The 14,988-nt window shown below is 42.9% G+C and overlaps 1 protein-coding gene and 1 long non-coding RNA gene across 8 annotated transcripts; one reads left to right on the top strand and one right to left on the bottom strand.

The window, feature by feature from the left end:
• The first annotated feature begins 470 nt into the window (after window positions 1-470).
• Window positions 471-5,889, top strand: LOC133901963 (serine/threonine-protein kinase PBL34-like). Of its 3 annotated transcripts, none has more exons than XM_062343523.1 (6): window positions 471-1,244; window positions 3,136-3,473; window positions 3,591-3,726; window positions 3,920-4,056; window positions 4,139-4,262; window positions 5,134-5,889. In XM_062343523.1, exons 1-6 carry the CDS (start codon window positions 998-1,000, stop codon window positions 5,640-5,642), a joined length of 1,491 nt encoding a protein of 496 aa, XP_062199507.1. In that variant the 5' UTR covers window positions 471-997; the 3' UTR covers window positions 5,643-5,889. The 3 variants fall into 3 exon arrangements, with proteins under 3 accessions (XP_062199507.1, XP_062199506.1, XP_062199508.1); XM_062343522.1 differs by having other exon boundaries at window positions 472-1,247; XM_062343524.1 differs by having other exon boundaries at window positions 1,010-1,247; window positions 3,131-3,473.
• Window positions 5,890-9,206: 3,317 nt separating this feature from the next.
• Window positions 9,207-14,717, bottom strand: LOC133901964 (uncharacterized). Of its 5 annotated transcripts, XR_009906813.1 has the most exons (6): window positions 13,542-14,715; window positions 13,205-13,358; window positions 12,840-13,013; window positions 11,214-12,176; window positions 10,976-11,078; window positions 9,646-9,660 (listed from the first exon to the last, which is right to left on the bottom strand). It is a non-coding gene; the product is annotated as an uncharacterized LOC133901964 (long non-coding RNA). The 5 variants fall into 5 exon arrangements; XR_009906812.1 differs by lacking the exon at window positions 10,976-11,078 and having other exon boundaries at window positions 9,207-9,660; window positions 13,542-14,713; XR_009906810.1 differs by having other exon boundaries at window positions 10,976-12,176; window positions 13,542-14,717.
• Between the last annotated feature and the right edge of the window lie 271 nt (window positions 14,718-14,988).

The raw sequence follows: 14,988 nt of genomic DNA, 5'->3' as shown, positions 1-14,988 counted from the left end.
AAGGTCGGTAGGCCGTGACAAAGACCAGGGTTCGTCAAAGAGACGACGCTAGTGAGTGATGAAACTACAACACATGAAGTGGCGACAAGAGCGAGGGAGTCAGGTAGCTAAAGAAAAATCAAGTGCTACCTCCCCTCAAACGCTTAGAGTGTAAGGTTAGCACACTCCTGATTAAAGCGACGTGATATGTAAGTCTGATGACTAACAATCATATTCAGAACTTGGGACCTAAATATCTATGTAGGTTTCCGGTAATCATTCTACCATCCTCATCGGTACCCTCTGTCATCGGCCATTACCAGTTATCACGACCGCGTCACCTCCACGTGGACGCCACATCAGCCTCGGGCGGGCCGCCGGGCCCCATGGTGCAGTGCCGCCGCACGCGGGGAAAGGCGGCCACGTCGGCCACGTGCTTCCGAAAGAAGAAAAGAGGGCGAGGAACATTTGTGCCGTGCCTTCGCTGCCCTGTCCCTCTCTCTCTACACTCTCTACATTCTCTCTCCTCTGCTTTGACACAATCCATTATTCCTTCCCCGCTCCCCCCACCCCCACCCTCACCCCGCCGCCGCCGGCGCATCTTCTCCGGGAGTGGATCGGCTCGGCTCGAGGGCGGTGAGGAACTGAGGCGCTCTTGGGTGTCCGTGTCCCGGTTGGTACCTGTGGTCTTGTACTCTTCTTGCACTGGGCCACCGTGAGGTATTCCTGCGAGGAACGCTTCCGATGCGGCGGGATCGCGCGGCCGGCGTCCGGAGCCGAGCGTGATTCACCTCGATTCGACGGAAAGGTTTGATTTTGGCGGGGCGATTTGGTGCTTGCTTCCTCTTCTTGGCGGAAAAAAGTGCGATTTTTGGCGGCGATTTGGTGGTTTCTTGGAGTGGAAGGCGGCGAGGCGGGGCCGATCTGGTGCTCTCGCTGTTCGGGAGTGTGGCTGATTTGGAGGAGAGGTGCTGGGATCCTTGTGAGCTTCTCGTCAAGGAGGTGGTGGTTGTAGGCGATGGGGCTCGCGCCGCCGGAGCTGGGGCAGTTCGACGGGTGGGAGAGCTCCGGCGAGGAGGAGCGGGAGCGGTGGGGCTGGTGCCGCCGCAGCCGCCGCGGTAGCAGCAGGCGGCGCGTGCCCCCGAAGGGTGGTGACGACGCCATGGTCGCCACTAGATGCTGCATCCGGCTGTGGCCAGTCGGGAGCTGCCCGCAGCCGCCACGGTCCAAGGTCGACACGTCCACCAGCAGCGCCAGCACACATGGCGGTAAACGTCCCTTTCTCTCTTTCACCTGGAGTGGGATGTGTGATATCGTTACATGTGCTTCCTTGCTGTGTAGGGGGTGAGATTTGCTTGTTGGAGTAACCGAATAGCCGTATTTGTGATTCGTAAATGACTTTGCCTGTAATATCGTTCTGGTTATTTAGGTATGATGTAATGCGCGTCGCAGATGGTTGATTGTTGCTGAGGTTATAGTTGTCAGATTGTAGATATTGAGGACATGTGCAGTTTGGTAGTAAGTATGCTGGTGTAGGGTGACATGTGTGGCTGCAGCTGGGAGTGGCAACTCTTTGGGATGTATCCATGTATTGAGCATTGAATTTGCGAATGGACTGGTAATTACTGCACTCAGCGTACATAATACATAGTGATCATCAATCATCATACTGTTGTAATTCCTGTTAAATAAGTGTATTTCTAGCTGAGCCACAGTACACATGACAGCTTGGGTTCTGAAGGAGCAAGTTGGCGTGGGACCAGTGGCATTAATTGTTTTCTGAGTGTCTATTTTTAGAATAGCATGTGGCATTACAATTCGCACTAGATCTTGTAGCAATTTTGGAGTTCCATTGGAAATGATTGTTGATATGCTCACAGCTCACCCACCTGGCTCTGATTTTGATGATGTAATATTGCAGGAAGTGTGATGTTTGAAATGGTAGCTATCTTTTCAAGTCATGTTTGTCAGGACTGTTTTTTCTGTATCCAGATGCAAATTAATAAAGCAAAAATTCACAAGGACCGTGGACATTGTCTAGTTTATCAAGTCAGTTTGGCTTACATTTTAGTTGTTATTTACCATTTGTCACACTCAATATGATTCAGATAGAAAAATTAAGGCCAGTTTGACTATTGCTGTCCTGTGCTACACTATGTTGCGCAGCCTACTTAGTTAGTTACACAGAGCCTTTGCTAATTTCAGTGATATATTTCTGTTTTGGGCCTAAAAAATAGACCATGCTAATGAGCAAAAAGGTCGTATTAGTTAGTTAATATACCCAAAAGTAGAATAAAAAAATGCTTATAGAAAATTAGAAATTCATTTCAAGGTCAAAATCACCTATAGAAGTTTCTTCTCCGTATGTGAACTAGATTATTTGACAATTGTATGCATGAAGAGACTAAAATAGTACAAAAAGATATGGAGAGAGAGTTCTATGGAATCTAGTCAGCAATTAATTATTCTGCTAGTACAATTGAAATGCATTTTTCATAGTTATTGCTTGGAACTAAATAATAATAAACTAAAAAATATGGAAGGATGGGATGAAAGGATCCCAGTTTGCAGTTAAATATCTTTTAGTCTGAAGAGTTATATGAAAATATGAAATACTGTCCCTTCCATAAGCCAGGACATCAACAGATGTTAGCTTTAGCATGACGATGTACAGCTTTACTTGGATGCTACCTGAGTCATTATTTGCTTGTGCTGTCTGGTTGTAATTATCAATGATGTGTGTTGTGGCTTTTTTTTCTATATTTTGTTTGCATTTTCAGCAAGACACGGTGTAGACTTTGATTCTTCTTGTGTTTATAGACTTCAATGATCTTTATCAGATGCTTTCAAGGAAGAACGATAAGACACCGTCCATCCTTCTTCCCTTTAAAAAGCTATCACTACACCTTTTTTCTTTCCAAAACTATTGAGTTCAGCTAGGTATTTATTTCAATTCATAGTAATATTGTATGAGGAAATTATGTTTACTTATAATCAATACCCCATAACTAAACTTCATTTCCCCCATTTTTTCTCATGTGTCTTTCAGTCATCCTCAAACTGTGCAGATTGAACCTGTGTTTCTTCAGATCGTTGTTCATAAGACTTTCTTTTGTTAATATGGCATACTAAACTATTACATGTTTCATAGAACAGCAGAGAAGTCAACAGAAAATGGTAGCAGGAACCAACCGGTTGCTTTAATAGTCTCAGGTTCAACAACTACTAGTAACGCTGAGAGCAGTTCATCTGCATCTAAAGTTGGAGAGGAAATAAAAGTTGCCTCTCAGCTGCGCAAGTTTGCATTCAATGATCTAAAATGTGCCACACGGAACTTCAAGCCTGAGAGTCTTCTTGGAGAAGGGGGTTTTGGATGTGTTTTTAAAGGGTGGATTGAAGAGAACGGAACTGCACCTGTGAAACCTGGTACAGGTCTTACAGTTGCTGTCAAGACGCTCAATCATGATGGGCTTCAAGGGCATAAAGAATGGGTGGTAAGTTTTTTGTTATGCCTTTTTAAGCTAATTTTGTTATATCACATTGGCTACTTATTTTCCATTTGAGTTCATGATGATTGTGTCTCGTACTTTGTTTTAATTAATTCTTTGCAGGCTGAAGTTGATTTTCTTGGAAACCTTCACCATCCCAATTTGGTCAGGTTAATTGGATATTGTGTTGAAGATGACCAAAGATTGCTGGTGTATGATTTCATGCCTCGTGGCAGTTTGGATAACCATCTATTCAGAAGTATGTAACTGGCTTGTTCCCAAGCCATTACAGCATTACATTCTTTTTAGGATCCCTCTTCTTTTATGGAAATATCTGTTAATCATATTACGGTACCGGTTGCTTTTCTATTTTTAATTGCGTTGTTTAGAGAACTTTTGATTAATAAGATCAAAATATTGAAGCTTAAGTAAATCTACGCTTTCATCTATAGGGTCTCTTCCTCTCCCATGGGCCATCAGAATGAAGGTTGCTCTTGGAGCGGCAAAGGGTCTGGCTTTCCTTCATGAAGAAGCAGAAAGACCAGTCATTTATCGTGATTTTAAAACATCTAATATACTGCTAGATGTGGTATGTCTATGAATAGGATTATGCAGTGTTTTGTCACATGATTTACACACTATTGCTTCATATGTTTACATTGTTTGTGCAGGAGTATAATGCAAAGCTCTCAGATTTTGGGCTTGCCAAAGATGGCCCTGTAGGTGATAAAACTCATGTCTCTACTCGAGTAATGGGAACCTATGGGTATGCGGCTCCGGAATATGTCATGACAGGTGGGTGTATCATCCGACACAACTTACCTGTGCGGAAGTTTTTTCTCCTACTAAATTTTATATCATTTGCTGCTTCAATGTAGATGTTTAAAGATTGGAAATTATGCTTGTTGGAAGACATTGTGATTGATTCTTAGTTGTTACATGTCAAGCTTATTGGTGGATAATATACCAAGTTTTAATTATTATTACTTTTTGCGCGAAGTGTCAGTTAGTTGATTTGTGGCTGTAGGTTTAATGATGAGAATTCCATGTTGTGGTTGTGGTTACATTTGGTTTGTTTGTTTATATTGGGCGTCATGATACTTAACATATCTATTTGTTTGTTGTAAGCCCATACTTGTAAAGGAAAACTAAGATGGGCAAACGGAGGTTTCTGCCGCTGTTATTAAATTTATAGGGCATTGATGCATATTTGGGTTTGTACAGAACCATATAACTCCTAATATACATGGGAATATACCGTAATACTTATTACAACGTTTGCAAGTAGTCTTATGTGCCTTTCTATGATTAGTTCTCCAAGCCCTTTGACTAGTGAAAACTGAAAACACAAATTGGCAGGGCAAACGAGAGAGGTCTGTCATCTAAACTGTCGAAATGGACATGGTAGTTCATATGGTAGAATGTAAATATTATCGGTGAGTTGATCCCATTCTTGTGTCACTGACTCTACCGAAACATTATTATGTTTGCCTAGATTCGTTATGCCTTGTCAGTTTTGAAGGAATTATATGCACTAAATTGTGGAACGCTATTTGACTACCTTGTTCTGTTAAAATCTAAACACCCTTTTCCTCCACTGGCTACATAACTGATCTTCGCTGTAATTTGATGTCATACATTTTCATCTTTTTGCCCCACTTTTCAGGTCATTTGACATCAAAGAGTGATGTCTATAGCTTCGGGGTGGTGCTTCTTGAGATGATGTCTGGGCGCAGGTCAATGGACAAGAACCGCCCTAACGGCGAGCACAACCTTGTTGAATGGGCACGGCCCCACCTAGGAGAGAGGCAGCGCTTCTACAAGCTAATCGACCCTCGTCTGGAGGGTAACTTCTCAGTCAAAGGTGCCCAGAAGGCAGCACAGTTAGCTCGTGCCTGCCTTAGTCGAGACCCCAAGGCACGGCCAATGATGAGCCAGGTGGTGGAAGTTCTCAAGCCACTGCTCAACCTCAAGGACATGGCTAGCTCCTCGTACTTCTACCAGACAATGCAAGCCGAGAGAATGGCACACTCGAGCAGCATGAACGGGAGGAACAGCCACGGCCTTAAGATGCAGGGCTCCTTCGCGCGGAACGGGCAACAACCGATGAGAAGCCTGTCCGATGGCCCCCGTGCCTCCCCATTTCGCTACTCACCGAAGCCGAATGTGAAATAACCAGAGGCGTCCATGATTCTGGTCTGGTTGATATCCCAGGAGTGGTTCTGGTGATGAAACCTTGTTGGGGGTGGCTGATTCGGGCTGAATTGATCTGTCTTGTAGATTGACATGTGCAAAAGGTTATAGGTGAAAAGGAGATGTAGGTATCAGAATTTCTCTTGTGGATGTTTGCGCTGAGGTTTTAACTGAATGCTGATCGACCGTTTCTATATATTTTTCTCCAAATTTAGCCAGCTTTGGCTCATTTCCTTGCACAATGTGCCTCTTGATAGTTACTCCCCCCTTTTCTATCTTTTTTCTTTTTTTCTCAGAGAGGCTGCACAGTTGCTCATCTTAGGTTTTGGGAGAACTGATTTCTCTTTCACCATATCATTTTGTTGCGAACAGTTCAGGATCTGTATGGCTTCTCGGTTCGCTAGCGCATAGAAGCACTCCTAACATGAATTCAACGCCGTCGTCGTCGTTTAAACTTGTGGTTAATGTAGCCAATAAAATAAGGTCTCTATAAATTACTGCAAAAAATATCAGGATTTGTTGACGTGTGCAAAAAGTCTTTTCAGTAGGGTTTATAAAATATAAACAGTGCATTCCCTTATACCGTGCAAAAAAGATTTTAGAAACAAAAAAAGACGGGTTAATAAGGAAAACAGAAAACAGATGATTTTTGGGCAGTAAGTTTCGTATGGTCACTTGTCACTTCTGATGTACGGGCTCCAAGCTGAAAATCTTCCAAGTACATTTTTGTTGCTCTGTAACTTTCTCATTTTTCTTCAACAAAAGGGACATAGCTCAGATAAGTAATCCGTGGGGCCCACATGCCAGTCACCAATATTTTTTTTTTCTCTCACTCGTCGTTTTCGTTGGCGCGCGAAGATCAGCTTGGGCAACACCAATCTCTCCTTCCTCCATAGCGTTTTCTGCGGCGTGGCGAACGGTTGATGCGAAAAGATGTCACGTTAAATACTGAGCATCTTATATGTATAATTTAGCGAGTAATATTTAGAATATTTTAATCGTGGTACTGTGTTATTGGACCTGTCGTCAACCACACTCAGAAGGGACCTTGTCAAAGCGTGGATGGTCGGCAGTTTGTCCTTAGTTATCGAGATAAAAAATAGATAGCAATATAAATTGAAAAAAAGAACATGATTACTGAAGCTAGGCGAAATAGATAAAAACGAAAGGTAGATTATGTTTTGATCAATTGATTGATTTTTTTCAATCGTTTATGACCCTCTCATATTTAAAAGATAGCAGGTCTTAGATGTACAAGATTAGAACTTCTAATTTAAATCAAACAAGATTTACGTATATGATTTAGCTTGTCTTTCGATCTTCAAACTTTTCATAAGTAACATATATTTTTTAAGTTAACCACATGAACTCCTATATATCTATTCGAGTATTCTTTATTACAGTTCGACCTCTATGGTTCACCAGTTGTAAGTACAGTTTACTGATCGCAGGTACTGTTCGCTAGTTGAAGTACTGCTCATCTAGTAGAAGGGCACTGTTCACTGGTTGGAGTTACTGCTCACTAATCAAAGGTACTGTTCTTCATTGCTGGTAGTATTGTTCTTCACTGCTCGAATGTACTGTTTATCTGGTCAAAGTTACTATTTATTAATTAAAATATTATTCACCGGATTAAAGATACTGTTCACTGGTCTGAGTACTATTTATCGATCAATCAGAAAACTTCTGAAACCGAAATTCTTCACAATTTCGATCGTCAACACCAGCTTTTCTTGAGCGGGGTATCAGCTTAGTTGATGGGCGGGCACATGCTCGATCTGCTGTTTCCTCGTGTTAGATGGATGCGTTCTTGTGTGGTGGAGGCGTGGCTGCTTTAGGGTTCTTGGATGGGTTTCTTGCGAATCTCTCCGGGTTTTTTTTCCTTTTCGTTCGTTTGCGCTCTGGATGCGGGACATCAATTTCGTCGTTGGGCTCCCCGTCGTGATGGCATTCTCCTTGCTTGAGGCTTTGCTTTCCCCAAGCAACTGCCATTGAAGTTCCAGATGGGTTTATGCAATTAGGCAATTTCCAATTCCAGTGGATCGGAGGAATCGCTCGGCACTTTTTTTTTTAAGTTTGAAACAGCTGTAGGCGAATGTGACATGCCCCTCATCTGAACCGCTATGAGATAATTGACTATAATTTATATTAAAGTGTAAAATGTCAAATTGCATATTTTATATTTTTTTTTCTGAAGAAAAAACCTTAGTTTTACACGATGACAACCAAAGAAAGGTCGCATCAAACAACCACCTAGCACATTAAATTACAAGAACTTATTACGTGAGAAAGAAGCAACTAGTTGGATCGAAGCCAATAGTAGGTCATACGACAGAGCCAAAACATCGCAGTCGCTCCATGAGGCTAGACAGATTCTTAACCCCGGCTTGACACCAGAGGTCCATGTTCGCTCAGATGAGGGTCAGAGAATCAGTTGTAATGCAGCGGTTGTTGAAGATGATGTCGTTTCGCGGTAGCTAGATCCTCCACCAGACTAGAAGTATTAGCGAGTTCAGTCCCCTACGGTGGTCTCTAGCCACGTGCAACCATAGGTCAAGCCACCAATCAACAAAAGAACTTGTAGCCTCAGCAACCTAAATTCTCAGAATCCGTCACCAAATCTCCCTCACCAGAGTGTAGTGAAGGAGAAGATAAACTATGGTTTCTGGTTCTTGCTCACAGTGTGTGCAGGAATCGTCCGATTGTAGCTCATGTCTTCACCTCCGGGCTACCGTCCAGAGCCACCCATAGAGCCTTACCCAGGAATCGTCCGATTGTAGCTCATGTCTTCACCTCCCGGCTACCGTCCAGAGCCACCCATAGAGCCTTACCCAACCAAAGAATTTCACTTTCGTGGGAGCCCACGCTCTCCACACCAACCTAACACCCTTGAGGGGGATGTAACCTGAAACATAAAATGATATGCCAACTTAGCTAAGTATTGATCAGAATTCGTCCACTTCTAAATCACATGGTCCTCAACGGTGCTCAAGCTTTAAGAGTTTGACTCCGTAACCTAAGATATTAGCTATCGCTGGTATTGATAGATGACCAGTAATGTCTCTAATCCATCTCCAATTGTGCAAAGCTTCCTTAACAGTCCTCGTCCTCGAAGCTGAGGAGGCAACACATCTGAACAAGTCTGGTGCCGCAGCTCTGATGGAACTGCCACCGATCCAGGGATCTGTCAAAAAAAAGTGGAATTACGATTGCCAACCTCGAACCTAGTAGAAGCGTTGAAAAGAGCGACGACTTCTTGTTCATGATGCAACGGAAGAGTGGCCCATATTTCTTGTTTATATGTATTTAATTTGCAGTCAGATGCCTTTGGCTGCGAAACCTTACGCCTAGTGCTTGCGATGGTTGGCTTAGTTGTCATGTAACATGTATGTTTCCATAGCCTGGACATCTCCATAGCAATCTGCAATCTTTACTTCTGATCACTGAAAATAACTAAATAAGGCACTCCCTTCTCTATCCGTCTTATCTAACTAGTAACCATGCACGTGTGACACACACGTGCAATTTTTTACACATGTAGATATACTCTACATCTAGTATTCTCGCAACAAGTTTTGATCTGTCTCAGTGATGTCTAGTCCGAAAATAGTTGCCTTGTTATCTCCTTCCAAAATGAATTACATGTCATTGTGATAAAGTAATCAGACTTCCCAAACCGAGTCATTGAAACCATTGCGTCAAAGAATCGTGCTTGTACTTCTCGATCTCCTCCAGGGAAGGTTTGTGGGAGCATGATTCTTAGACCAACCTCGAAAGTACGCGCTTCGCCAGCAACAATTGTTATCCATTCCCACTACTAAACCTCATCCAAATGAAATGTTCTAGTTTTTTTCTCATGGTTGAGAAAAGAAAAGAAAAGCAAGCAGAGAGCTAATAAGATGGATGATGAAATACAAACTAATTGATACATTAATTGATACACATGAGAACGGGGGAATGATCTGTCATGATCATGGCAGGGCCCATCCATTGGTTTGTGCTGCAAAAATGCAAAAATCCATTTCTAACCCATACATTCATGTTCATAAAAAAAATGTTCGTCGAAAAAAAGGTTTGTCGAAAATTAAAATCCACATGATCTATGTTGCATCATGTTAAACTCGTATCATCTCTAACTTCTTTAGGGATATCTAATTCACACGGTTTTCCAATTTGAGAAATACTGCAACAAGTATTGAATAAATTAGATAGGATCAGATCGACAGAATAGGCCCAAAAGCTCAAGTCAGCATTCAAGTTACCAATTATGTCTATTAGCACTGCAGTGCCCTTTAATTGTCCTAATGATCATAAGATGATGAGAAATTTATTTGTTTATTTGCCAACATCAATCAACAGCCACAGGAAGATAACAAGATTGACAGATAGCAAGACAGCCAGACAAACTCGCAGTCTGATGAGGCTTGGAATATGAGAAATTATAAAAATTTCCACCACTGCAAAATCTCACATGGATCTTCTCAATCTGAGGCTAATTCAATTCATATCTGAACTGAAAGATATTTACTATGATCTAATTCTTAAAACTTGTGGTCAGATCAGATGATCGCCATTCATAAAATATTTTGCAGGAGACTGATCTAGAATATTAACTTGATTTCAGTGTCTAACATAAAAAACAATTCATCTGACATTTATGAAAGTTTGAGATGGTGTTGTTTTTTACGGGACTGAAAGACCAGCTCTCATGTAGTATTCCTAAATTGAGATGGTAGACAGCCATGAAATCTGAAAACCACACAGCACACGGGGGCATATCGCTTCAATAAGCATAGTCTGCATGTGACTCTGTCATAATCCTAATTGTCCATATCTAAAAGTACAAGTATAAAATTCACCTACAAAATCAAATAAACATTCACAAGTATACAATTTCAACAAAGCAAGCAATGAACAATGATATCAGTAGCAAATATGTCTGATCAGAACTTGCCAATATATAGAACAACACTACTGCAAGAAGTGAAGCAGGATATGCAGCTTATATAAAAAAGCTGAAATATAAAAATTCCACACCCAACTCCAGATCTGTTGTACCATACACCAACATGAAATAATAAAATCATAAGCATGAGTTAGAAATATAAGAATTAAACCTCAATATTTCAACTATAAGAATTCTATGTGAATTTTGATGCAGCTATATGTCGGTGGCAATGGAAAACCCAAAATCTAGCAGTATGCATGGAAATGGCTAACATTTCCTATCTATTGATGTGCTTTGAGAAGGGGATATCTTATGCTGTTATGGCACATCAGAACCGCAATAGAGTTAAAAAAAAATGAAAAATCACCTTGCAACATTATCTCGATGGAGAATATGGATGGAACTTTTATGACTGATAAGATAAGTCACAATAATCGTAGTCTAGTGTCTAGTAGTAATACCAGCGGAAGCTGACAGAAGGCAAAGTGGCAATATCAAATTGATGGCAGTCGGTAGGCAGGTAACAGAAACATGTCAAGAAAGAGCATGCACAGTTTTTTTTAAAGAAAACACACTTTATTCAGCTCGAAGGAACTCTGGCTCACCTGAAGAACTTGCTGGACTGGTCTATATATTCAGGGTTTGAGACATCCAATCAACCTATAAATAAAGCAAATCATAAATCTTTAACAAAATACCAAAACAACTCTGAATCGCCTGAACTATCGAGATTAGAACATGTCTAGAGAACTGCACATGTCTTTCTCCAGCCTGGAAAATCACCCCGATACTCTATGTAGAAGCGTCGTGATAGATTTTAATGTTCTCTTCCAATTCACCAAGCTACAAGAATGGTGAAGTCAAAGCCTTTCATAGTTCTTGCAGGTACCAGTTTCGGAGGGGCTAACCACCAATCCACGCAAGATTGCTCATCAACAGGAAGAGGTACTCTGATCCAGCCTAGAACCACAACACAATTTTGCTTGGAGTAGATGCATGCAAAAATGTGATCAACAGTTTCCTGTTCCTGTCAGAAGAATTTACATGCTGGTTCCTGAACCTGCATGCCTTCCATGATTCTCCGATATGCAGTCCAACCAGAATGTTGCACTGCAAGCCAAATGGAAATTAAACTATCTAAACAGCCAAATTTACACCATCTAAACATGTCAATCAGATTCGTTTATCCTTTCTATTTACACTTAAACTATCTAACAGAGTAACAATTGAAGAGCACTCTATCTGAATCTCTTTAATATCTTTTGAAGATACGGATAATTTCAACACATCACATGAGAGTATAATACACCAAAGCTTGCTAATCCACAACAAACATCCACGACAACTCTACTATAAGAACCAAATGCAATATCTTGTACCATAAGGATAAAATATGTGACACAACATAAGAGAATAATGTTCTAGTTCATTTCGAGAAAACTTTCATTTTGCTAGCAGAATCCAGGAATCAGCACCGAGGACAGTGAGCACGGCTGCAACATGGTAGCTCAGCCGTCGTCATCTATGCAAGGCTCCTCTCTGACTGAGGCCATCGTATTCGGAGTATTCTGCAACAAATTCAACATTGTTGTCTTACGTGATCCTGATCATTTGACGTGGCCGATTTCCACCTTAAGAGAAAGCTATGTATAAATCTGTAAACCCTGCTAATATGCAAATTTGTTGTACTAAAAAGCAGAGATTAGTAAGGAGAATTGTTTGAGGCAAAGCAGCTGTTCATAATAAATAAATAAATTGTAGTATCCAACCATGGGAATGCATTTGCGAGGCACTTTATCACACTGAATCCAACAGTAACAACCAATTAGATTATCATGATGAGTGAGGTGATTTCTTGTAGGAAAATGTTAATAAGATTGCCCATTGTTATTTGGAGTTTTAATTTTTACCAAAGTATCTCACAGGCCAAAGAAAGATAGTAACAGGATGCATGGCTCATTTTTAATTTACAAACATATTTCACCAAATAACAATGGCATTGATTAATCTGTCAGGAATCCAAATTTAGGGCAAAACTTATTAACTATTTATCAAGGATGTAGCCTTGCTAGAGAGTGCTAGACATTGTCTCAAACAGGTTGTGAGCGAAGTAATATGATTCAACCAACTTGAAATTCGAACTAAAATAGAATCAATTATTCAGATCATGTTATGTAGCACATAGCAACTCTTATTTAACTTGATCAGCTGGAAAAAGTTTGTTGTTTTACCTTCTAGCTTGCTTTGGCATTCTACGTCCAGCAGCAACAACATGGCATCCAGTACCAAAGAGCAATTACAACCTTAGTGGGCAGCATAGGTGGTGGTAGACAAACAGTGAGAAGCACTTTCCTCTTCCCTGGCTGCACTTGCATCTTGTTGTACAATGAAAAACTGAATAAATCCTGAAAAATAATGAAATAAGCACTCACATTTGACACATTGAACTAACAGGAACTCAAGAACCGATTAATGTATGAGAAGTAAGAGATTGTGGAATAAAGCAAAAATTATGAAATCAAGAGAAATAATGGATTTGGTAAATTTTATAGCACTAATGGCAAAGGAAAGGCTGTATAAAAAGAGAGCATCTCACCATTCACCCCTGTTTCTGCAGAGTTGCCGTCAGGCAGCTACACATCTAATTTGCTGCTCAGCGATGCCACGGCAGCCGTGATCTCCCATGTGCAAGACCACCTCAATTACCATGCATCCACTCCTTGATTTGGTAAACAAATTTGTATCGAAGCCTTAAGAAAAATATGAACAAAATTAATGGGAATTGGGCTTACGAATCATACAGAAACTAAGGGTTAGGGAGTAATCTTGATGGGAAATTAAACGGAGGGAAGGGCGGCAGCCTGAACCACATCCAATCAATTGGCCCCGGCGAGAAAGGCCAAGGCAGTTGCAGCATGGAGACGGAGAACCACCTCGATCGCTTGCCGCTGCGGTCGCCATGGGCTCGCGCGTCCGCCACAGCTCCTCCACCAGGTCACCTGTCAGGCATGGCCGCTACTCGTTGGTGCTCCACCTCCCAAACGGCGGCCGTAGCCCGATCCGCCCGAGCGATTGCCGACGATCACGTAGTAGTCGAACCCCGAGCACCGCCACTTCGCAGCGGCTGGAGGATGTCGAGCCTAGGCCGCGTCGAGGAGATCCGCCACGATAGCGGCCGACAGATCTAGATCACGTTGGGGCATGAGGTAGAGGGAGACAATCGGCGTGGTTGAGGAACCCGTCCCGGATCCAGCCCAGGCTGTATGCGAGCTCGGCGGAGACCAAGCTGTCCCGCGAGGCGATGCCAACATCCATCCTTAGCATCCAAGTGATGGCAGCGGCGCATTGGAGCGAGGAAAGGAGGGGAGGAGGATCTGGGGGATCAAAGGCGTGGCTTTAGCCAGAGATCTGCACGGCACAGAGGAACCGCCGGCGAGCAGCAGGGGGTGGGGGGAGTGGGTGAACGGAGGGAGGTACGGGCTTACTTGTAGGTACCGATGATAGGGGTGAGGAGGAGTGTGACGGAGATCCAGTTCTCGGAGACCTTATGGTGGATCTTGGTGGCGATGTCCTTCCACAGCCTCGGCATCACCTTCTGCTAGAACGGCGACAGCGCGTACACCACCATCTTCATCCGCACCGTGTCTTCCCCATCGTCCCCCTTCCGCCTCGCCTCGCCATCCTCCTCCTCTCTCGCTCCGATTGCCTCGCGCCATGGGTGGGTGGGGCGGCTTCTGGATCGTTCGCTCGTGCCGACGGGTTCGATGGGATCGAGTGGTGATAGTAAAGAGGCGGGGGCGGCGGTGGAAGACTTGTGGCTGCGGTGAAGATGAGGGGTGGTGGTGACAGCGAAGCGCTCGTCCATGGCGGGGGCGGGGGCAGGGACGGGGGTAGCGATGAGCGGCGCAGGGGAGGCGTGGAGGTTGTGGCGGCGCGGCGGAAGTGGTGCTCGGGGAGGCTTAGGGTTGTGTGGTGCGGGGGTGGCAGACCGGGGTTCTTTTCACTCCTCGGTTTTTTAAGTCCGGTTTTTTCTAGTTTTTTATTAGATGGGAGCACGAGGCAGGAAACAGATCGGGCAGAACGCGGTGGGAGGGAGAGAGAGGGGTTGGATCAGATACGGAGGGTTGGATAAGGTACTCGACATTAAATGCATTTGCACCTTTATAGATTAGATTTGTATGTCCTGCTTGCCTTTGCTGATTTTATTTCTTCTGCTGCCACTTCTGTTGTTGAGTGGATGTCAATAATGAATTGAATAGTGGTTTAAATCGTGGCGTCCCATGTTTACTTATTTGAAAGTGTACTAGTGCACCACGAGTTTTAGAGTTATCGTCATGTTCGGAGATTCTGATTGGACAGGGTCGTTAGTCTCTATCCATT

Source organism: Phragmites australis, chromosome 20 (genome assembly GCF_958298935.1).
Source record: "Phragmites australis chromosome 20, lpPhrAust1.1, whole genome shotgun sequence".
NCBI lineage: Eukaryota > Viridiplantae > Streptophyta > Magnoliopsida > Poales > Poaceae > Phragmites > Phragmites australis.
The sequence above is the reverse complement of the archived record's forward strand: the minus strand, read 5'-3'. Positions and strand labels throughout refer to the sequence as shown.